This window comes from Bos taurus, chromosome 21 (assembly GCF_002263795.3).
Source record: "Bos taurus isolate L1 Dominette 01449 registration number 42190680 breed Hereford chromosome 21, ARS-UCD2.0, whole genome shotgun sequence".
NCBI classification, from domain to species: Eukaryota; Metazoa; Chordata; class Mammalia; order Artiodactyla; family Bovidae; genus Bos; species Bos taurus.
The window spans coordinates 59,989,793-60,013,489 of NC_037348.1; the positions used below are offsets into that span (position 1 = coordinate 59,989,793).

The 23,697-nt window shown below is 39.2% G+C and overlaps 1 protein-coding gene across 2 annotated transcripts in view; it reads right to left on the reverse strand.

Annotated features, from left to right (window-relative positions):
- DICER1 (dicer 1, ribonuclease III) overlaps positions 1–23,697 on the reverse strand; it is a 71,127-nt gene that overhangs the window by 33,487 nt on the left and 13,943 nt on the right. Inside the window, exons 2-10 of one of the 2 annotated variants that reach the window (NM_203359.2) lie at positions 14,827–14,890; positions 13,686–13,786; positions 9,462–9,650; positions 8,499–8,661; positions 7,390–7,520; positions 5,535–5,669; positions 4,926–5,086; positions 2,602–2,770; positions 841–1,313 (exon numbers count right to left, since the gene is read on the reverse strand). In NM_203359.2, coding sequence (NP_976235.2) covers positions 841–1,313; positions 2,602–2,770; positions 4,926–5,086; positions 5,535–5,669; positions 7,390–7,520; positions 8,499–8,661; positions 9,462–9,605 — 1,376 coding nt within the window. In that variant the 5' untranslated portion in view covers positions 9,606–9,650; positions 13,686–13,786; positions 14,827–14,890. The remainder of the gene's footprint in view (positions 1–840; positions 1,314–2,601; positions 2,771–4,925; positions 5,087–5,534; positions 5,670–7,389; positions 7,521–8,498; positions 8,662–9,461; positions 9,651–13,685; positions 13,787–14,826; positions 14,891–23,697) is intronic. The other variant, NM_001435022.1, reaches the window with a different exon arrangement.

The window sequence follows — 23,697 nt, forward strand, 5'->3', positions numbered from 1 at the left end:
ATCCTGATACAATTTATCCTAATATCACCTGAAGGAGAAAGCGTGGTGTGAAATGCTCAAAACCACGCCTAACACATGATGTGTGTGCACTCAGTCATGTCCCACTCTTTGCGACCCAGTGGACTGTAGCCTGCCAGGCTCCTCTGTCCATGGGATTTCCCAGGCAAGAACACTGGAGTGGGTTGCCATTTCCTTCTCCACTAACACACCATGCTGCTGCTGCTGCTAAGTCGCTTCAGACTCTGTGCGACCCCATAGATGGCAGCCCACCAGGCTCCCCCGTCCCTGGGATTCTCCAGGCAAGAACACTGGAGTGGGCTGCCATTTCCTTCTCCAATGCATGAAAGTGAAAAGTCAAAGCGAAGTCGCTCAGTCGTGTCCTACCCTCAGCGACCCCATGGACTGCAGCCCACCAGGATCCTCCGTCCATGGGATTTTCCAGGCAAGAATACTGGAGTGGGGTGCAACCGCCTTCTCCGAACACACCATAGTCACAGGTTAATAAATATCTGAACTAAATCTAACAACTGAATACCAAACAAGGAAGGTTTACTTTAATGTCAACTTAATTTTTCTGTACTTGCACTCGATTTCAGATGGATTAGAAAAGATTAACATCCTTTAAGAACAAAACCTCAGTCAAGTGATTGTATATACAAACATCCTGCTGATCCCAGGATAGCGTTACACGTTGAGTTCTGACGTGATGGTGCCAAGTGAAGGACGCGTCCCTAAGCCTTCTGCCCAGCTCTTAAAGCTATTACAAGGTATCACTTCACAGAACAACAAAAAGCTGCCTGTTCTACTACAGGGGAAAAAATGTTAATCTCAGAGAGTTACCTGTTTAAGACCACGGCTGTGTATCTTCTTTCCACAAAAATAATTCCACACAAAATGTTGGTAAACGGAGAAGGAAAATTTGTCTCTGGCTTTTCTTTCTCTTCAATCTCTTCATCTTCCTCGTCATCCTCAGAATCGCTCCAGGACACGTAATTATCCTGGTTCCTATTATTATACCACTCCACGCTTTCAAACTGCTGCCGCTCATACGGTTTGTATTTGCGTAAGATCTCGAGCAGCTTTATTACTTTAGGAGTGACAAACTTCAGGTCAAGCGAGGCAGGGGAGAAGTGCTCTTCACACAGGGCGTGGATTTTCCGTAGGAAAGTGTCTGTGAACAACAGAAACTTCCGGTGCAGCTCCTCCTGCTCATGTTTGATGTGTTTCTGCAGCTCTCTGACCATCATTCCAGCTACTTTATCGGCACACCAGGGTCCCAGGACAACCAGGACCGCACGGCAGTCTGAGAGTATCTACAAAAAAAGGTAAAGACTCCAATGCGAAACAATACTCCTGCAGAATCTTCACGTGGAGTCCAACTAGGGTTTCAGTTGTCTTCAATCTGCCCCTTCAAAATAAACTTACCCCACTAATATCAACACTGGGGTTCATTCCTTAAAAGGTTAGGGAGAGGGGTCAGCAGTCTTTCCAAGCTCTACTTTTTCATACACATGCCCAGAACCACCCTTCTGTTTTCCCCAGTGAAAATAATCAAATGACAGAAATTAAAAGAGGCAACTGTATACGGTTAATAAAGCAACCTCAGAGCTGTGGTCAGAAGTACAACTAAGTCATTTACTTCCAGGTAAATATGCAAGAACTACATAGCAGAATATATAAATGTGTGTACACATGCAGCAGAGTATGTCATTTTATTTTAGGTATCAAAGAAAAGCAAGATGATTTTCCTTGAACTGTATCTGTGCCCCAGAGTGCCACAACTTACAACCCTAGCTCAGACTGGAAATGTAAACCCACAGTGGGGCTGTAACTGCCAGTTCTGCAGGCAAATGAAAGACCCACTGGGTTGAACGTGGACTTAATGAGAAGACAGATGCTGAACAGAGTCTGGGCATTGCTGCTCCAGAGAAAATCAGCAAGAGAGAATTAAGGATTCGATCCAACACGGTAGTAACATTCACGGCTGGCTGGGACAACTGACAAATTGTCCTGGGACAATGGTTCTCAAGTTTTAAAGGCAACAGGATTCACTGAGGGGCTTCCAATCTCAGACAGCTGGCTCCCACCCCAGAGCTTCAGATCCAGCAGGTCAAGGGTGGGGCCTCTCACGTGCATGCCAAGCAAGTTCCAGAGGGAAGCTGATGCTGCTCGTCCAGCAGCATCCACACTTTGAGGACCACTGTCCTAAGGAATCGCTTCTCAAAGCTGCCCTACTCGGAGATGATGGGCTCATGTCCAATTACATACAAAGAAACAACAGAAGAATTCTTTCAGCTCAGGGTTTGATCAGGAACTAACTCATTTGACTAAGAAAAAAAAACTGGGACTCACTTCTTATATTCAAACAATCATGACACCTCCTTAAACCAGGGAGGTCTCCACTTAATAGAAATGTCGGTCAGGTAACACTAAACTCAACCCAATATGATACACTCAATGAAAAATGTCCAAAGATACAAGAAGGTAAGGCCTTAAGCGAAAATGTATATAAAACAGCCTCATTAAAAGAAAATTCATTTCAACATTAAAAATGTATCAAAGCCTTTTATTATACTCTGTACTTACTTCACATAGGCTTACCTGTTTAGAAATTAAAGTAGAATCTCTTTCTTTTGAATGTACAGATATGTTACAGTCATTGATAAAATTAAGTGCTTCTTCTAACTCCATCAGCAGTCTTTCATAAAGCCCACTTCTGTCAGTAAATGGTCCACAGTCTACCACAATCTCACATGGCTGAGAAGTATATCTTTAACATCAGAAACAGAAGTCGTCAATACCACAATAAATTCACTACAGCATTACCATCCATTACATATCCAAGCCAAAAAAAGAAACTCCCTCTTTTCAGCTGTGTAACTACTTGGAAGAACACGCAGGCTCACAACAAGCCTTCCTCAAGTTGTACCCACTTCTATCTGTACTATATTTGCCGGCTAAGTGTCAATAAATGCACAAGGCTAACAGTCAAAAGAATTCTGTTGTTTCACTGTTAACCACAGGTTTTTCATTTTGATTTTTAGGTTTAGACTTTCACCTTTTGCCCCCTAAGGCATCACCCAGAATGAGAAAATTTGTCAAAATAGACAAGAAACTCAACAATGATTACTTCTCAGACCCAGAAATAGGGAAGGCAGGAGGAGATCATAAGGAGGAAGTATTATCATTAAACATATCTATTTCCAAACTACTTGAAACATTTAGCATTTGCAAATGTCAACTTTCTTGGTTTTTAAATAAATCTTTTAATTTATTTTTAACTGGAGGATAACTGCTTTACAATACTGTGTTGACCTCTGCCACACAGCAACAGGCATCAGACACAAGCACACACACGAGCCCTCCCTCCTGAGCCTCCCCGCCAGCCCCAGGCTGTCATAGAGCGGTGGGCGGAGCTCCCTGAGTGACACAGCGACTGCCGCCGCCTCCTCTGCACACGGCAATGTGCGTGCTGCAGTGCTGCTCGCTCAGCTCCCACCCCCCTCCCCACACCGTGTACACGGTCTGTTCTCTATATGTTCTCCGTCGGAGCCGCTGTTCTTGCCCTGCAGACAGGTTCATCAGTAATCATTTTTCTAGATTCCATATATATGTGTTAATATATGGTATTTGCTTTTCTCTTTCTGATTTACTTCACTCTGTATTATCAGGCTCTAGGTTCATCCACCTCACTAGAACTGACTCAAATGTGTTCCTTTTTAGGGTTGAGTCATATTTTAACATGCCCTCTTAAGGAAAACTCCCCCACATTTCAATCAATCACAACAGTATCATTCCTTGGATCTTTCATGCCTTTCATAATATGACAACAACACATACAATCCTAAAAGCATATATAATAATTAAGGAAAATAAATATATTAAAGATATGTTTTAAAATGATAGTGTTCATTATTCCCAACTAGAATTTATAAGTGAGATTTTGAGAGCTAAGTAATGCCAAACGCAATAGAATATCTATCAGTTTTTTACCTAAACGCCTTAAAGGCCATCAGATTTGTATTTCATATCACATCTAACTTCCATGAATCTAAATGTTACCTTTTCTTCTCATTTAACAAAGAGAACTCTTTCCAAATTCCTACCAAGTGACAGGTGTTTTCATGTCAATGTAACTGATCACCCAAGAGTCCCCTGAAACCACTGGTAATGCCATTTTTTAGGCTCAGGGACAATAAATGACGCACTTGAAGTCACACATTAGTGGAGCCAGTCCTCAAAACCCATGTGTGATTTAACTTCACAATCTGAGAAATAAGTCTTCTCTAGTGTAACTGTTTCAAGAACCACTACTTGGTAATCATTAACCTTGTTAAAGGCTGTACCTAACAAGGATATAAGGATAATTCAATATGAACTGAATTAGTCATTGTAATTTAAAAACCTAACTTATAAAGGCTCCCTTCTACCAACTTAGATTACAAAGGCTGTGTTATATGTTTCAATGAAACTCAAAATAGCAACCTCCTCAAAGAGACAAACCTAGAAACAGGTCAGAAATTCACACCCATTTTCAAAATCAGAGGATGCTTCCCATTATTTTCAATCAGACCGTAAAATACTGAATTATGTAAATAAATTAATGTTCTTTCAAACCATCATGTGGGATGTTTGGGTCAGAACAAAAAAACGCACACACTGACAGAAAAGGACACAGATCTCCTACTGAGTTCCCAGCCCTCATCAACATGAGCAGACAGGCTGGGACCACGTGTATCCAACATTCCCTCTTAAGGGTGAAACACTGCCATCTGTTACGCTTTCTGGAAACAAGGCTCAATTCCTGCATCTGAAGATGACTGTCCTGATAAGGAATTCTTAGGTCTTCCAAGGGAGTATGGAACCAAAGGCCTAAAACCACCCTAGCAGGTTTCACTGAAGCCTAGTTAATCCTAAGCGCTTACCTGTCTAAGACCACCAAGTCAGTTGCAGTTTCAGCATTACTCTTAAGAATTTTCTCCAGTTTCTGAATCTTCTCTTCCAATTCCTCTGGATCACATTTCCCATTTAAAATGGAAGCAGTTAGTCCCAAAATACGAGGACATGATGGACAATTTTCACAAAGCTAATGTAACAAAAGATACTGACAGTAAGGAATTCATTTTGCAAGGCCCCAACCAAAGAGACAGCATCCTGATTAAACATGTCAAAAAGACCTAACAAATACCAAAATGGTCACTTACGGAATTTATTGTAGCTTACTTAAAAGATCAATTTATCAAAAAGGAACATTTAAATATGCTATGATAAACTATGCAATTCACTTATGATAGATCACATAATTTACTGACTTTTATTGTTTAAACTTTTATTATAGATTTAGAAGTTATAAATGTACTAATATTATAAATTACAGATTTAAATGAACATTAGTTTAATATTCAGTCACTCATTCCTACACTGAAACCAAGTTCCCAAAAGTGGTAACTAATATTGCTTTTGGTATATAAAAACACTGCTTTTACTCAGTAATCTGACTGCATTATTAACACTGATAAAATCTAAAAACTTACCTTCATAATTTCTCGGTAGGGGTGGTCTAGGATTGCAAGATGACACTCATCAAACACCAAAAGGTTAATGTCTGACAGTGATAAGTAACCATTTTTCAAAACATTCAAGGCGACATAGCAAGTCATAACGAGAACCTAAAATAAAACTGCTATCAGTATACAAACAAGCCATTCACCTGCCTGGATATACTTCTATGAAATCAGATTAGGGAACTACTGTATTTTAGGTAAGGATTAAGAAAGTCATCGTTAAAAATCACAACAACAAAAAAATTACAACAAAAATTCTCAATGTATGGAAGCTCATACTTGAGACTCAAGATGTAAAACAAGGAAAACATGGAAAGAGACAAGAAAAAAAATACTGATAATGGAGACCAAGTTTTTATGATAAATCTACTCAATCCACTTCAGGTTTTCAGCTTCCTCATAATTTGATTGATGAGACCTGTCAGTTTTATCAGATCACAAAACAATTCACACAGTTTTTTCCTGTCAAATTGACAAGGTTTTCTGGAAGAAGACATGGACTCCTTAGTTTTTTTAATGGCTTATCATTCTGTGGATTTTAAATGAGTTATTAAGAGAGCTTAACTAAAAGACGCTTACTCCTTGGAAGAAAAGTTATGACCAACCTAGACAGCATATTGAAAAGCAGAGACATTATTTTGCCAACAAAGGTCCATCTAGTCAAGGCTATGGTTTTTCCAGTGGTCATGTATGGATGTGAGAGTTGGACTGTGAAGAAAGCTGAGCACCAAAAAATTGATGCTTTTGAACTGCGGTGTTGGAGAAGACTCTTGAGAGTCCCTTGGACTGCAAGGAGATCCAACCAGTTCATTCTGAAGGAGATCAGCCCTGGGATTTCTTTGGAAGGAATGATGCTAAAGCTGAAACTCCAGTACTTTGGCCACCTCATGTGAAGAGCTGATTCACTGGAAAAGACTCTGATGCTGGGAGGGATTGGGGGCAGGAGGAGAAGGGGATGACAAAGGATGAGATGGCTGGATGGCATCACTGACTTGATGGACGTGAGCCTGAGTGAACTCCGGGAGTTGGTGATGGACAGGGAAGCCTGGCATGCTGCGACTCACGGGGTCGCAAAGAGTCAGACACGACTGAGCGACTGAACTGAACTGACTGAACCCAATATGTAAGACATACTAGCAGACCAGGGACTGCTTGAGGTCAGTTAGGAAACATCATCTCTTAACCATTTCAGATTCACCAACACGTGAAAGGCCCTCAACACAAGCTGGTGACATGGAAACGTCTAGGTTACAGAAGTGACAGTCACTCAGTCATGTCTGACTCTTTGCGACCCCATGGACTATACACAGTCCACGGCATTCTCCGGGCCAGAACACTGGAGTGGGTAACCTTTTCCTTCTCCACGGGATCTTCCCAACCGAGGGATCAAACCCAGGTCTCCCTCATTGCAGGCAGATTCTTTACCAGCTGAGCCACAAGGGAAGCCAAGTTACAGGAAGTCTCCATCAAAAATACTAAGATCTCAACCAAGAAATGTCAAGGCATTTAACTCAAGAGTAAACTTTCTGAAAGCAAGTTATCTGCAAGATGGAAATAGATCATAGGAATTTTCATTTTCAAACAAAAAATCATACTGTAAAGTTGTTTCTTTTCTATTCAGTAACAGCAACACAAAGGACTAGCTTATTTGGATTTAGGATGAGATTATAGTAAGAAAATGCATGAGGACTAGTTTCTAGGCTGACTAAGTACAGGAAAGTAGAGTCTTCAAACCTAATTCACGTAACGAGGGCTACAGGTCATCTTACGAATCAAGGACTTGTACAGATTTATTAAGTGAAATTTCTTCATTTATGAGTCTTACCTGATGTTTAGTAAACTCTTGGTTCCATTTCTCTTTTGTCCAAGATGCACTTACTTCTAGGTTTGAGTATTCCCCGACCTTGAGATCTGAGTGAGTTCTGACAGCTGACACTTGTTGGGCAACCTGGTTTGCTGATTACAAATACAATATTCCACGTAAATGCAAGAACTCTTCCCTACATGGCTCTCTGGACAACAACTGATTAAACAGCTAAGGGAAATCCTTATTATTATATATTATATCTAACCACCAATTTTTTACATAGCCAACTTAAAATCATACTTTCACAGTTATCTCCAAAATATGCTTCTTATACTCACCACCCTGCCTCTCTGTCACTCACTTTACAAAGTCTTAGATCACTTTCCTTCTTTAAGGTGCCTTTCCCCAATCTAAGAACACAATTTCTAGGCTAGAAAGGCAACTACTATCCACCCCTCCTGCTTTCTTCAATAAAATCAGATTATATCACCAAGAAATAACACAGACTGATATGCATTTAAAGCACATGAGAACATCACATGCTGAAACAATCTAAAAAGAAAAGAAAAAAAGGAGAGGAGTGACATGGTTATGTTAGTACTTGAGCTGTTTATATTCACATTTTATACTGTTTATTTTAATACATAACCCCAAACACATAAAAACCTATACTTTAAACTCTTACTGAATATCTAACTTTCAAAAAGCCTCTTTCTTTCTACAACTGGTATAGTAAAATCATAAATCAAAAAGTTACCTATAATCAGGCTCCTTATGATACATTTTGTGAAACTAAAACATTAAAAACAAAATAACTAACTACCAAGATCAGATTATATTCCAAAAGGAATCCTTCAAAAGAAATGCAGAGCCAGAATTAAATGCAGTTCCATTTAAGAAGAAAGCTAACATTTAACATCTATGAAATAGGATGACTATCATTTAAGAGAAATACTATTTAAAGTTAACAAATAAGACAGAATGATATTCTGCTTCAACAAGCACATTATTCATCAACCTCTCTATACTTTCAAGACTTTAACTTTATACCCCAAGAGCAAATCTGCTTAACCATAAGATCTCATCCAATTTCCTCCATACAATTTGATAAAATAGTGCTTTATTACCAGAGTTGACCAAGAACACCGTCCTTTTGCCATTTCTGTTGAAGTCTCCCCTGATCTGATAAGACAGCTCTTTAGTGAGTAGTACTGCAATAAACGTCTTCCCTGAGCCAGTGTTTAAACAGACTATGGTATTATGATCCAGAGCTGCTTCAAGCAGTTCAACCTAGAAATACAGTGGGGAAAAAAGATTACACACTTCTTGTCTAAGTACAGAATTTTAAAAACTGGATTTTGTTTCAATTCAGAAAATTCCACTATTTTCTAAAATCTTCCTCCAATAAATTTGCCCTTGAAGCTTACCTTCTACATGTTTATTTAATAATAATAATCAGAGGCATTAAAATGCCGGTTACACATAGCCGTGCTATATAAATATGCAGAAATGGCATTTACAATTTCTTTAAAAATCATTTTCACAGGAACAGAAACTTTCCTAGAATGATATGAACAACTGAAACACTATAACTTAATGGAAAATAAGTGGTTATTTAAAATTCATTTGCAAAGTCAAAGTAAAGAAGAAAATTAATGATTTTACTACTGCTTATTATACTGATCTACTCTTATTTACCACTTTAGACCAACTGTAATAAAATATACTGTTTCTTTAAAAAAAAAAAAAAAGACTATAACCATAGTTCTGACAGTCTATGTTTGTTCAAACCAATCTCGATTCCTACCCAGATCATGAGGACAGACACACCCAAATAGATACTCAGGAACAGTGAGGTTTTCACAGGGTAAAAAAGATAAGAAATTTCATCAATAAAACTATCAAATCAATTACCCAGCAGATGTTAGGAAAGAAAATGACTATTAAGAACAAAAGTATTTGGAATGAGAAAATTAATCAGAAGAGGAAAGCTTAAAAAGGTAAAGGAGTTTTATAGAAGTTGTGTCAACTATATGCAAATTTATTCCATTTTAGTGAAAATGCTCCAGTATTAGTGTTCTCATTAGTACCTGATATTTTCTTGGCGTATAAATGTTATCATGAATTGCTTCTTGTTGCCATGGCAGTCCAAAGAAAGGACCCATTGGTGAGGAAGCAGGGGTCATGAGCTGCAGGCCTGCCATGCTGAGGGGTTGCAAAGCAGGGCTTTTCATTCATCCAGTGTCTCTTTCATTGCATTTTTGTTCTAGCACAGCTTACTACAAAAGGGAAAAAGAATACCATTACACAACCATGCAGGGTTAAAAACAAAAGAAAGCACAGAAACAAGAGAAACATCAGAATATCATTCCTATGGGCCTTTTCAAATTCTTCCTGTAATTGTTTTAGCTTTTTCTTGATCTAAGAGGATCTGTTTTAAAAGTCAAGCATTCTACCCTCGCCAACCCAGCAATTCTATACCCAGAAACCTGCCTGAAAGGGTTAGGGAGATGCACAAAGATGTAAACACATGAATATTTATTGTCACATTATTACTTAAGAACAAGAAATAACCTTAAAATGAATTAATAAACAATTATCTAAGTAAATTATGGTCTAGTCTTAAAGTGGAAAACTTTAAATCCATTAAGATAATACAGATCTATGTTTACTGACATAGAACCATGTCCATAAAATACCTTTAAAAGAAAATTTGTATACTATGATGCTCTTTAAAATAAATGTGTTTATATACAAAACATGTAAATATATATGTAAATATATTTCAAACATCTGTAAATTCTATGATGCTATTATTGATAAAATAATGAGAAAACTGTATGAAAGGCATTTCATACCGTGTACACACAGGAAGGAGTCAAATGCCACCAACATTTGGTCATTTTATGAAAGGACCGTAAACATAGAAGAAGGTCATTTTTCTTAATTGACACCTTATCACAATTGCACAGCTGACTATTTACCTAAGTATCTTTTAAAATTGTGCATATCCTAGATAAATTAAAACAAGGCAACACCATTTTGTGAAATAAGAGCTACTTCATGGAGTCTAAGCACTCTTCTATATTTCACATATTCTTCCCCAAAGATAAATTTGATTATGTAAAAGGATAAAACAGAAATTCAGGCTTTTTAAAAGTCCTAACCTGCAGATAAAGGGTTAGGGTTCAAATCTCTATGAGAAAGCCCACCGGCGCAGGACTGACTTGCCCGTAGAAGGGAATTTCCCCTTGTACTGCTCTGGAGTGTTCACTGTTATTACTCTATGAAACTGGAAAGAAAGAATCCCCACTCTTTGTTCCTTGAGAACAAAAACTTTGAATCTCTTGACCTGTTAAATTTATAACCATGGTACAACACAGTGACTTAACTGTTGTGTCTAATCCACCAAGAAGCCTCGAGAGTACAGTCTCTTGTATGCATGGGCTTAACACCAAAATTTTGATTTCAGAGCTTAATTCAGCTGACAAGAATTTAACATCCAGTTAATACAAGTAGCACCTCCAATAAATGGCCACAGGGCCTCAGGCTTCAGCAAGGCGGTGTGTTCGTGGACCAGAGAGCACAACCATTCTCAGTATCCTTCTCAGAGGAAGAAGGCAAGCAGAGTGTTCCAGAGTACACTATGAAAAACCATCAAGTCCTTCTTTTGCCGGGGTCAAACAGAACTACATTTTCCACAAGAAATAATGTGCTCATTCTCTACTGAACCGAAGTCCCAACAGCCTTTCCTGCTACCTCTTCTATACTCAGCACTCACTTCTCTCAACTCTGCAGGCCCACAGGATAAACAGTCTCGGGTTGATCAGTCAAGCTTCCTACTCAAGCTGGGGGCAGAGAACCTGAAGTGGAAGGCTATTTTACCTAACAGCCTGAGACCCAGCAGGTCATGCTGAAGGCCCAAGGCTGAGACCTGCAGGCACCTCCCACATGGCTACCCATTCTTGAGGTATCTCCACACAGTGCTCCTTATCCGCAGGTTCCACTTCCACAGGTCAATCTATCCTTGGTTGGATGAATCCACGGATGCAGAGGGTCAACTGTACTATGCAAGGGACATGAGCACCCGGGGATTTGGGCATCAGAGGGTCCTGGAACCACTCACCGCGGGCACGGAGGGACAACTGTACTTCTTCACTACTCCAGGCCACTCACTGGTATGATTATTTAAGCCTGATGCTTCACTTCCCACCCAGCCCAAATGTTAATCCAAGATCAAACAAATAAATGGTGGAGGGATCAGGAAAAAAGCCCAAATCCTGCTGGTGGATGGAAATTCTCAAAGGAGAAAAGAGGGCAGCTGTGTAAATCCTCAAACACACCTCCTCCACCTCCAGGAACCCTCCTTCTTACCACTGTCATCATTTCTTCTGATGTAGACAACATTAGTAGTAATGATAGAGCCAGAAAAGTCTAAAACATAAATGAATGTTCTATTTTTAGAACAGTGTTAAAAAAATCTATTTATAAATACTTAAAAATTTATTATAGACTATATAAAAGTTGGAGAAGGCATTGGCACCCCACTCCAGTACTCTTGCCTGGAAAATCCCATGGATGGAGGAGCCTGGTAGGCTGCAGTCCACGGGGTCGCTGAGAGTCGGACACAACTGAGAGACTTCACTTTGACTTTTCACTTTCATGCATTGGAGAAGGAAAAAGCAACCCATTCCAGTATTCTTGCCTAAAGAATCTCAGGGATGGGGGAACCTGGTGGGCTGCCGTCTATGGGGTCGCACAGGGTCGGACACGCTTCAGTCTAAAAAATAAAATCTATTTTTAGAATAGGCTTAGAATAGTCTAAAAAATACAATGATGCTCTATTTTTTTAAGGGCACTTGATATTCTTCAAAATTATCAGTATCATAAAATACAAAGAAAAACTAGAAATGTTCCCAATTAAAGAAGACTGCGGAAACATGACAACTACACGCAGTAACTGACCTCAGACTAGATCCTCTCCTGTTACAGAACCAAGGCTATCAGGGCCATTATAGAGCCCAGCGATAAGGCCGCAGACAACGCACTGTCACACTCACGGAGCTGGGCACCGCGCCATGAGTGCGGAGGGAGCACCCTTATTCTTGGCAAATCCACAGAGGCGCATTCAGGACTGAAAGGGCCATAATGCAGGCAACTTATTCTCAAATGGCTCAGAACCAGAGACTACACATAGAAATAGAGAGCGGGTGTGACTGACAAAGCGAATGGAGCAAAACAGGTAAAGCACGCAGTCTTTGTCCTAGTCTTATTCTTTCCTGTAAGTCTGAAATTTCTTCCAAATCAAGAGTTTTAAAAAGTAAATAGTTCAATATGACCCATGAGACCAGCATCTCCTTGAGTATAGGAGCTGTACATCTCACACACACTTCTATCACCTACCAAACCAAATCACACCCCAGACATAACAAACAAACAATACAGGCTGAGGGTGAAGACAGCGCCTAGGTGCATGGCAGATGCCTTCACACGGCGTCTCTTTCCCCTTCATCAGGTATATCACATTGCACATATTCTAAGAGACACATACGGACGCGGCTCATTCTTGACTGGCACACACGTTCCATGACAACAGGACGTGTGTCTCATTCTCTGCAGCTCTTAAATTTCCGTACGTGTGTCATATATACACATCTAAATAAAAACGTGATGAACTCAATCAGAGATTCATGAATGTCCACACAATAGCATACACAACAGAAGCACAGACAGCTTACAAGAGACTTCTACAGTACTTGGTTTGGAAATGCACACCCACCCGACTCCTACTCACCCTGAAGGGCAGATACAGGAGAGAAAATCTGCAAGGAAATGGAGAACAGGAATTGAACCCTCCCATTACATTCCCATTAGGTCACAATATTTAAACTAATTTTCATTCACTTCGCACAATGACTGGCCCCAGTAATATACTATCTATTTGGGAAAAGCAAACCCAACACTGAAAACTCAACAAGTAATCCAATAATGTGAAAACTCAAAAAGCCTATAATTTTGCCAATTTTTACTTTCTTTGGCATGTCTCTCTTAACTTGGCCTTAATGAAAAGCTCTGAATCCCTACTGGTAAGTAAAAGTTCTAGAGTTTCATAGATTAACTGCCTATAGTTAACTGTCTCAGCAGAGCCAACAGGATAATCTACGTGACTATTTTCCGATCACAGATTTTAACAATTAACACTCATCAAAGTGGTAACACTTTCATAGTTTTGGATGATTCGTTTAGAAACAACTTAGTAAGACACATGAATAAACTCTCTTCCTTTTTCCACATAGGATAAAGCCCAGATTTACCGTCTTAATGTTTGAGATCTCTGTGTTGCTGTTGTCTGAACTGCATTTTGACATTGTGATAGCAGTTTATTGGAAAATCACAGCATACCCAAGCTTCTGCTCTAAAAATAAAGGCAAAAATAGCCAAGTTTAAGATTCTTGCGCTTAAACTGAATATAAACACATCTACAAGAAAGTCCCATTGATATGAAAAGTTGAATAAAAGGCCATTATTTTGTATTAAACTTTAAACAAAAGACATCTGGGTTATTTTAGGATACTAAGTCTTATTCTAAAACAAAGAACAAGACAATGAGCTGTAACAACAGCATGCCTAATTTCCAGAGATCAGGGGCAGGGAGGAGGTGGGGTTATAGCAAAGTTCGAGGAAAGATCTTAAAATGAATACAACGAAATCCAAGTACATAAAATTCTAAAGAGAATGACTAGGAAAATGGAATAAATAAATAAATGTGTGTGTGCGCGCGTGTGCACACAGCTGTTCAGTCATGTCTGACTCTCTGCAACCCCATGGACTGCAGCCCAGATGTGTTATTTCCTAAATCCGTATACACAAGAGAAGTACAGAAGACCACCAGAAGAGGTACTTGTCCGAGTAATCCAAATCAGCTGGTGCTAAGTAAGTCTTCACCACATGTATGAAGTCTTATCAGCAATTCAAATTTCTCAAAGAAAATTTAAAACATGATCTTAAAGAGCAATTAATCTAACTATAAAGTTTCACTAAATTCATGTATGAATAAAAGAATTCAGGAAGACAGTTCAAGAATGTTAATACTGTGGAGAAATTTAAAGTTAAGGGTGGTCCCAAATAATCCTAAGAGACTAGATATCAAATAAGAAGCATAAAGCAATGATGTGAAAAGCTTAATTCAATTAACAAATGTTGATTTTCCTAGATCTGGTACCAGATTTAATTTATGCTCCTTAACTTCAACGCCTCTATTACCACAGGCTCAGGAAAAAATGAATTGGCAGCGGTCTCTTCTCACTTATTTGCATCTGGTCTAGTCTATAGCAGTTTAAAGGACATTCACGTAGAGGTTAAACTTTCTCATTTCATACATAAATTGGTTTTGCTAATAAGTTAACAAAGCAGAATGGGGGAACCTTAACACTACTTTAGTATTTACATATTTACCTCAAAATGCTGATTCTAAGTTCTTTCAGTTTCCAAGTCTGTATTAATTCATACCCTAGGTAACCTAAAAGCAATCAGAGAGAGTATTTTAGAACATACAACTCATTTTTAAAAAACAACTTTAAGAAATTTCCTACTTGACAAGATTTTCATAATTTACTTATCTGAGTAAGATCTCTGATAAAAACATTTCTTGTATTTATTTATTGGGAGTCAAGAACACAGTATATGTATGAAAGAGTTGCCCTTTAAAATTAGTATTTATGATGTTCTATTACAATTGAAAAATTTTAAAAGCTGTTAGCACAATCCAATCAGATATATAAGGGAGAATTTCTGGAAGTAAATTACATTTTCCCCCAGTAAAATCTTGATTTTAAAAACACTTAAAGACTACACTAAGTCAATATCGTGCTTTCATGAACTTATAACCCCTCTTCTAAGGAGTCGGTTTATGTTTTCTAAAACTACCTCATGCTTTGACTTTTAATTCCATTCTACACTGCCACCTAATATTACGCAAATTCAATACAACAACTTGGCCTGATATGTCGCACTAGACATCTTTTCAAGTAATATTCACCTCTATTCTAGAAACACCAAAATAATAAGCTGATAACCCTTGAAAATTCAATGCAACTACACTATTACAAAATTACTGTTGAGTTATCCAAATTACTTCCCTAAACAATTCTGTATAAAGAGACATTAGAAAGTTAACATGCCAAGCACAGTGATAATTTATTTTATTTTCATACTACACAGCTAATAGGTCAAGTTTTCTAATTTTAATTGATGATCATGATTTAAATTACCAAAAAAATAAAAAAGTGTTTGATAGGGCTCTTTAAGATAACTCTGCAAAAGACACACCACAGACCACAGGCTCAGTCAAGTTCCAGTATAAACCAACAAATTTAATCTAATTAGCATCTAAATCCCGTATATGGCTGTATCCTTTCAGACAAAGGCTGTAACAATGGCTAAACCCTCCTAGTCTTAAATCAAAGGCATCTAGAGCTTCCTGCTGCGTATTTTCAAAACTGGTAACAGAAAACCTCCAACTCGTTCATTTTATTATGTATCAGAGTCTGATACTACTAACTTTACGAATATCAGTGTCCCGATTTCATCTCTACACCCATGAAGTCCAAAACGCGCAACCACCATGAAGTCCCAGAGTGAACAAAAGAAAACACACACACAGTATCGATACTGTGACATTAAGACACTGTTGAAAGTGCTTCTGGAAGCTAACATATAAAACTAAAAATGTCTTGACGAGCTTTTAGTCCCTACTGACAACTATGCTATGGAGATCCAAGACATTAATTTTAACTCCAACCAAGCCTAAATGCTAAAAGCATCCCTGGCTATGGATATAAAATAACAGGTTTAGAATACAGGTTGCTCATATAAGCACAGATTAAAAATAAGTGGCTTAATTCTCCCATTTGAAAACAAAGGGGAAGGCATCCCTCCCCCTTCCTTCTTTTTCAGAACTCTTTTCAGTCCTTGTCGGCTGTACTTGAATCTTTCTAAAAGCTAAGTAAGCCTCTAGCCAGTCTCACTTCCCAGGAATGTTTCCTTAAGATATGTAATCACCAAGAAAGATATGCCCAATCTCCCAGTTTCCCAGGATGGCCTAATTTGTCAACCGACTCCAAATTGCAAAACCTACCTCCAGTCGTAAAGATACGAGAGAATTGGAAATTTTATCTTGAAAACACGAACATAAAGTGTTGTAACCACTTAGCATACGAAAGATTAAGACTTCTATCTTTGCGATCTCTTTAGTGGATAGCCTAGATACACATCACATTCTGGTTTAACGCTTACTCAATAAAATTGTTTCCTCCCCTTCTACGTTTTTGGAGAGATTTTCTGGTTGAGAGGAGGTCATTTTTAATTATATTTTCCCAGCATCAGCTTAAAAAAAAAAAAAAGTTCAACTCTCAAGCGGTATACATGATAAATAACAAAACCCCTTTCTTAACATTTAAAACCGTAAAGAAATCCTAAACTATGCTGCCTAATGGCACTGGAGAGAACGGTTTTCAAAATGAAAAGTTGGCAAACACCTCCTCTTATCCCTAAAAAGGAATCTGCACACAGGGAGGATCCAAAGTGTTTACAAACAACTCCCACCAACCTCCCTTTTCGAAATTAAAGTTAGAGGAGAAAGAGAGTCAGCTGTTTTAAGCTAATTCGTAAGTAAAGGCGATGAGCTCCCCTCTTAATACTTTGGGGCATACAGTCACTCCCTCCTCACGGAGGCCCTCTGATAAGGCAGGACACTGGGTAAGGCCTCTGGGGATGTAGAAGGCAGTGTTTTCTAAGAATATTTTATTAAAATCATCTGAATGCTAGCAGATGACCATCTGTATCAGGAAGACCAAGGCCCATCCAACTCCACCACCTCTAAGTTTGTTTCCCTCCTATAAAATAGAACACTTGACTAGTATGAGGATTAAGTAATTGAATGCATATTAACCTTGATAGAGAAAAAGTGCTTACCCAGAAATGCAGATGACACCACCTTTATGGCAGAAAGCGATGAGGAACTAAAGAGCCTCTTGATGAAAGTCAAAGAGGAGAGGGAAAAACTGACTTAAAACTCAACATTCGAAAAACAAAGATGATGGCATCCGGTCCCATCACTTCAGGGCAAACAGATGGGCAAACAGTGGAAACAGGTGACAGACCTTATTTTTTGGCTCCAAAATCACTGCAGATGGTGACTGCAGACATGAAATTAAAAGACGCTTGCTCCTCGGAAGAAAAGCTATGACTAACCTAGACAGCATGTTAAAAAGCAGAGACGTTACTTTGCCAACAAAGGTCCATTTAGTCAAGGCTGTGGTTTTTCCAGTAGTCATGTATGGATGTGCGAGTTGGACTATAAAGAACGCTGAGTGCCAAAGAATTGATGCTTTTGAACTGTGGTGTTGGAGAAGACTCTTGAGAGTCCCTTGGACTGCAAGGAGATCCAACCAGTCAATCCTAAAGGAAATCAGCCCTGAATATTCATTGGAAGGACTGATGCTGAGGCTGAAGCTCCAATACTTTGGCCACCTCATGAGAAGAGTTGACTCACTGGAAAAGACCCTGACGCTGGGAAAGATTGAAGGCAGGAGAAAAAGGGGACAACAGGATGCTACAGTTGGATGGCATCACCGACTCAACAGACATGAGTTTGAGCAAGCTCCAGGAGTTGGTGATGGACGAGGAGGCCTGGCATGCTGCACTCCATGGGTTCACAAAGAGTCGGACACGACTGAGTGAATGAACTGAAAGAAGCCACACTCCCATCTCTATCTATAATCATTGTTTTCATAGAACTCTTAAGACTTTAAGGAACTCCTTTAAAGAACCTAAAATGTTTTATTAAGATTCAATATAAAAAAAGCATTCTCAAAGTTGAAGAACTATACAAAATTTTATACAGTATTTTTAACCAGATGAACTTGAAAAACCACTAACTCCAAACTACTAGTCACTATGAATTTACAATAAAATGAAAATCAATTTAAATCACAAAGCATGGTATATAATGTAAAATAAAATTAAACAGCTTTCTGCCCGATCTCTTTAAAAGCAAAAACCAAAAAATACTATGTGCTCCTTCTGTCTGGCTCCCCAAACTTCACTGAAAACATTAGTTAACTGTTTTTGAGGCAATGAAATGGTTCACATGCTTGGGCAAGTAATCATCCTCACCATTACCATCCAGTAGACAAGCTTGGAAAATATAAAATGCAAGAAAAGAGAAAACAAAAAGATAGGAAATAACCAAAATACCCATGATACATGAAATAAAGATTTCAAGGATTTACCAACCATTATTTGGTGAATACAGATTATGAAAAGACTACAGTCAAATCAAAGACTGAGAGACCAAAGAGAAAAAAGGACAATAATTTCAAGAATTTAAACACTGTAATTTTTAGTCTTAGGTAAATACACAGCACAACAGGAATATTTCTATTTTCACTGTTGTCATAACTATCATTATTAATTAGAAATCCTTGCATATTTTATCTAGCCTACAACATTACACAAGCTACATTCAGATATGCTTCCTCGGCATTATCATTTATAAGAGCAAAAAGGGCCCCTCCCACCTTCCCGAAAAACGCAATGTCTAAGGACAAATGAGGGAGTGCTCTGGTAAACCACAGACCGCTCACTTTACAGGGTGCACTTCAACTGGGCTATTACAGTGATGACAGTCTGTAATAAACAAAAATGCTGATGTTACGGGCTTCAGTGAAAAAAAACATTTTTATTTACAGGAAGATCTGGTTGTGTCTTTAAGTTAAAAACTAAAGAAAAGAAGAAAGGGGAGAAGGGAGGAACAGAGGAAAAGAAAATTCCCCCCAAAACTGAGCATGGGATTACTAACGTAAGTCATTTCTTCTTCCTTAAGGCTCTTCTGTATTTTAAAATTCCCTACGATTCGGACACTTTATTACATTTAAAATTAAACAAAGTTTTAAACTGAGGATGAAGACAATAAACATCATATGACTCTGTCTTAAGTACTGGCGAGGAGGACTCCGTTCTTAAGCCACTGAATGTGGCTGAAGATTTACCCCCGTTTGTATAACTGACACCACAAATTCACCAGCTTTCTTTTCCTGCACTACTCGATGAACCAAACAAATTCCTGCATTTCTCTAAAATCTGTAACATAAACATATTATGTTTACATTTCAATGCAATTATGCCTAAAATTAAATTTGTCCAAAATTGAATACAGGTCAAATATCATCTTAACAAATTCCATCCACCAAAATCTCCATATAGAAAGTAACCCTAGGCTGCCAGCCAATGGCGCACTTACTTGGAATACTTCTTAAAAAGACAACATTCCAACGCATCAAAAGGGCACTGATACCCACCTCTGCCCTTCAACTCACCTATAACGACCTTTCCTCTGCAATTTTGTTTTCAGAGAGGTGAACATTTAATACATCACTAACTTTCAAGGTGAGTTTTTAGGTTAATATTTGGTTTGAAGTTTCTGTACTTCACTCAATAAAAAACAAGTGCTAGAATGTTCGGCAATCTTTCCTCTTACCACGTTAGAATGTCCAGGAGGGAAAAAGGGTCACGGTTCTGACAGGCTGCTCTAAGACACTACACAAAGCGAAGATTTCACCAGTAAAAGAGAGGTCAGTTTTGAGACAAAAGGAGCCTAAGAAACTGCTAAGGGTAACAAATGCTTAGTCAGTGTTGAGTCAGGAAGCAAATGTGTTAAAGTTTCGGGTGAGAGGCAAAGCCCTCATCACAGCCACATGCAACCACGCACGTGCTCTGCATTCCCGTGACTCCACCACGGGTGTACCACACTCCCCAAGCATGAGTCTCTATTTCTGGAGCCCCAAGCCCTCCGCCCCACCCCTAAGATTTCCCTAATAACCCCCATCATTCCGCTCTCCTCTCTTCCAGCACAGTGGGGGCTCCCTACAGTACCCAAATCAGGGCTTCATTACATATGCTCCACATTAGATGTTACTGCCATTGCTCCTTCCCCCCAAAATCCTAAGACCTTTGAAAGGAAAGATAATCTCATACTTGACTAACATAGAGGAAACCTGGCAGTGTCCATAAAAATATTTTCATTCATTAATTCTATGTTGAAAATGAACCTTATTGATCTAAACCTAAATTAACCTGCATCTTTTTGTGACCAAACAGAAAATTCAGTTTAGACACTTCCTACTTTTAAAAGATTTTAAACAACCCAGATGATCCAACAAGCTTAATACCCCTGCTCTTGGCCCCTCCCCCAACAAAGAATACTTCAGGGCTGACCTCAAACGATCAAAGCAAGAGATGCATCAATATGATAATTTTGACATCATCCAACTATATCCATTCTCCCACCCTGGCCCTTTTCATGTAACTCCCAACCTATAAAATTCTCATGAATGTTTCATTTTAGAATTTATTTTATTAGGTTTAAAATTCAGACAAAACTATTTAATGTCAACCAATAAATGCAGGAAAAAATGACAGGAAAATCACCACTTTGAACCATCACGTTAGTAACTGAGACAAGAACCACTGTTGCTGTGCACTTACTATGTCATGTCCGACTCTGCGACCCCGTGGACTGCAGCACGCCAGACTCTTGTGTCCTCCACTACCTCCTGGAGTTCGCTCAAATTTACATCCATTGAGTGAGTGATGCTAACTAACCTCTCACCCTCTGCCACCCCCTTCTCATTTGCCTTCAATCTTTCCCAGTATCAGGGTCTTTTCCAATGAGTCAGCTCTTCGCCTCAGGTGGCCAAGGTATTAGAGATTCAGCTTCACCAAGTTCTTCCAATGAATATTCAGGGTTGATTTCCTTTGGGATTGACCAGCTTGATCTCCTTGCAGTCCAAGGAACTCTCAAGAGTCTTCTCCAGCACCACAATTTGAAACCATCAATTCTTTGGCAGTCAGCCTTCTTTACGGTCCAACTCTTACATCTGTACAAAGCTACTGCAAAAACCACTGCCTTCCACTTTTTCTCCTTCTATTTGCCCTGAAGTAATGGAACCAAAGCCTCTTGATGAAAGTGAAAGAGGAGAGTGAAAAAGTTGGCTTAAAACTCAACATTCAAAAAACGAAGATCATGGCATCTGGGCCCATCATTTCATGGCAAATAGATGGGGAAGCAATGGGAACAGTAACAGACTTTATTTTTTTGGGCTCCAAAATCACTGCAGCCACAAAATTAAAAGACGCTTGCTCCTTGGAAGAAAAGTTATGACCACCTTAGACAGCATATTAAAAAGCAGAGACATTACTTTGCCAACAAAGCTCCGTCTAGTCAAAGCTATGGTTTTCCAGTAGTCATGTATGGATGTGAAAGTTGGACCATAAAGAAAGCTGAGTGCTCAAGAATTGATGCTTTTGAACTATAGTGTTGGAGAAGACTCTTGAGAGTCCCGTGGACTGTAAGAAGATCCAACCAGTCCATCCTAAAGGAAATCAGTCCTGAATATTCATTGGAAGGACTGATAGTGAAGCTGAAACTCCAATACTCTGGCCACCTGATGCAAAGAACTGACTCATTTGAAAAAAGACCCTGATGTTGGGAAAGACTGAAAGCTAGAGGAGAAGGGGACAACAGAGGATGAGATGACTGGATGGCATCACCACCTCAATGGACATGAGTTTGAGTAAACTCCAGGAGTTGGTGATGGACAGGGAGGCCTGGTATGCTACAGTCCATGGGGTCGCAAAGAGTCGGACTTAGTGACTGAACTGATGTGACCAGATGAGCTTATCTAAGTTTTTTTTTGTTGTTGAGTTTTAAGCCTGCTTTTTCCCTCTGCTCTTTCACCCTTATCAAGAGGTTCTTTAATTCCTCTTCACTTTCTGCCATTACAGTGGTATCATCTGCATATCTGAGGTTATTTATATTTTCCCTGGCAATCTTGATTCCAGCTTGTGATACATCCAGCCTGGCATTTTGCATGATTACTCTGCATATAAGTTAAATAAGCAGGGTGACAACATACAGTCTTTTCATTAAGAATCATTAAAGGATGACAAATCTATTGGGTGAAAGTTTCAAAGTCTGTCTGTATATACTACCTACTAATTCAAATGAAAAAACAAGAGAGTTCCAGAAAAACATCTATTTCTGCTTTATTGACTATGCCAAAGCCTTTGACTGTGTGGATCACAATAAACTGTGGAAAATTCTGAAAGAGATGGGAATACCAGACCACCTGACCTGCCTCTTGAGAAACCTATATGCAGGTCATGAAGCAACAGTTAGAACTGGACATGGAACAACAGACTGGTTCCAAATTGGAAAGGAGTACGTCAAGGCTGTATATTGTCACCCTGCTTATTTAACTTATATGCAGAGTACATCATGAGAAACGCTGGGCTGGAGGAAGCACAAGCTGGAATCAAGATTTCTGGGAGAAATATCAATAACCTTAGATATGCAGATGACACCACCCTTATGGCAGAAAGTGAAGAGGAACTAAAGAGCCTCTTGATGAAAGTGAAAGAGGAGAGTGAAAAAGTTGGCTTAAAGCTCAACATTCAGAAAACTAAGATCATAGCATCCAATCCCATCACTTCATGGCAAATAGATGGGGAAACAGTGGACACAGTGTCAGACTTTATTTTTCTGGGCTACAAAATTACTGCAGATGATGACTGCAGCCATGAAATTAAAAGACGCTTGCTCCTTGGAAGAAAAGTTATGACCAACCTAGACAGCATATTAAAAAACATAGACATTACTTTGTCAACAAAGGTTCATCTAGTCAAAGCTATAGTTTTTCCAGTGGTCCTGTATGGATGTGAGAGTTGGACTATAAGGAAGGCTGAGCGCCAAAGAATTGATGCTTTTGAACTGTGGTATTGGAGAAGACTCTTGAGAGTCCCTTGGACTGCAAGGAGATCCAACAAGTCCATCCTAGAGGAAATCAGTCCTGAATATTCATTGGAAGGATTGATGCTGAAGCTGAAACTCCAATACTTTGGCCACCTGATGCAAAGAGCTGACTCATTTGAAAAGACCCTGATGCTGGGAAAAATTGAGGGCAGGAGGAGAAGGGGACAACAGAGGATGAGATGGTTGGATGGCATCACCGACTCAATGGACATGGGTTTGGGTGGACCACAGGAGTTGGTGATGGACAGGGAGGCCTGGCGTGCTGTGGTTCATGGGGTCACAAAGAGTCGGACACGACTGAGTGACTGAACTGAACTGAATTCAAATGAAAAACTGTTATTTTTACACTGGAAAAGTGAAAGTGTTAGTCACTCAGTCATGTCTGAGTCTTTGTGATCCCACGCACTATAGACCCCCAGGCCCCTCTGTCCATGGAATTCTCTAGCCATTCCCTT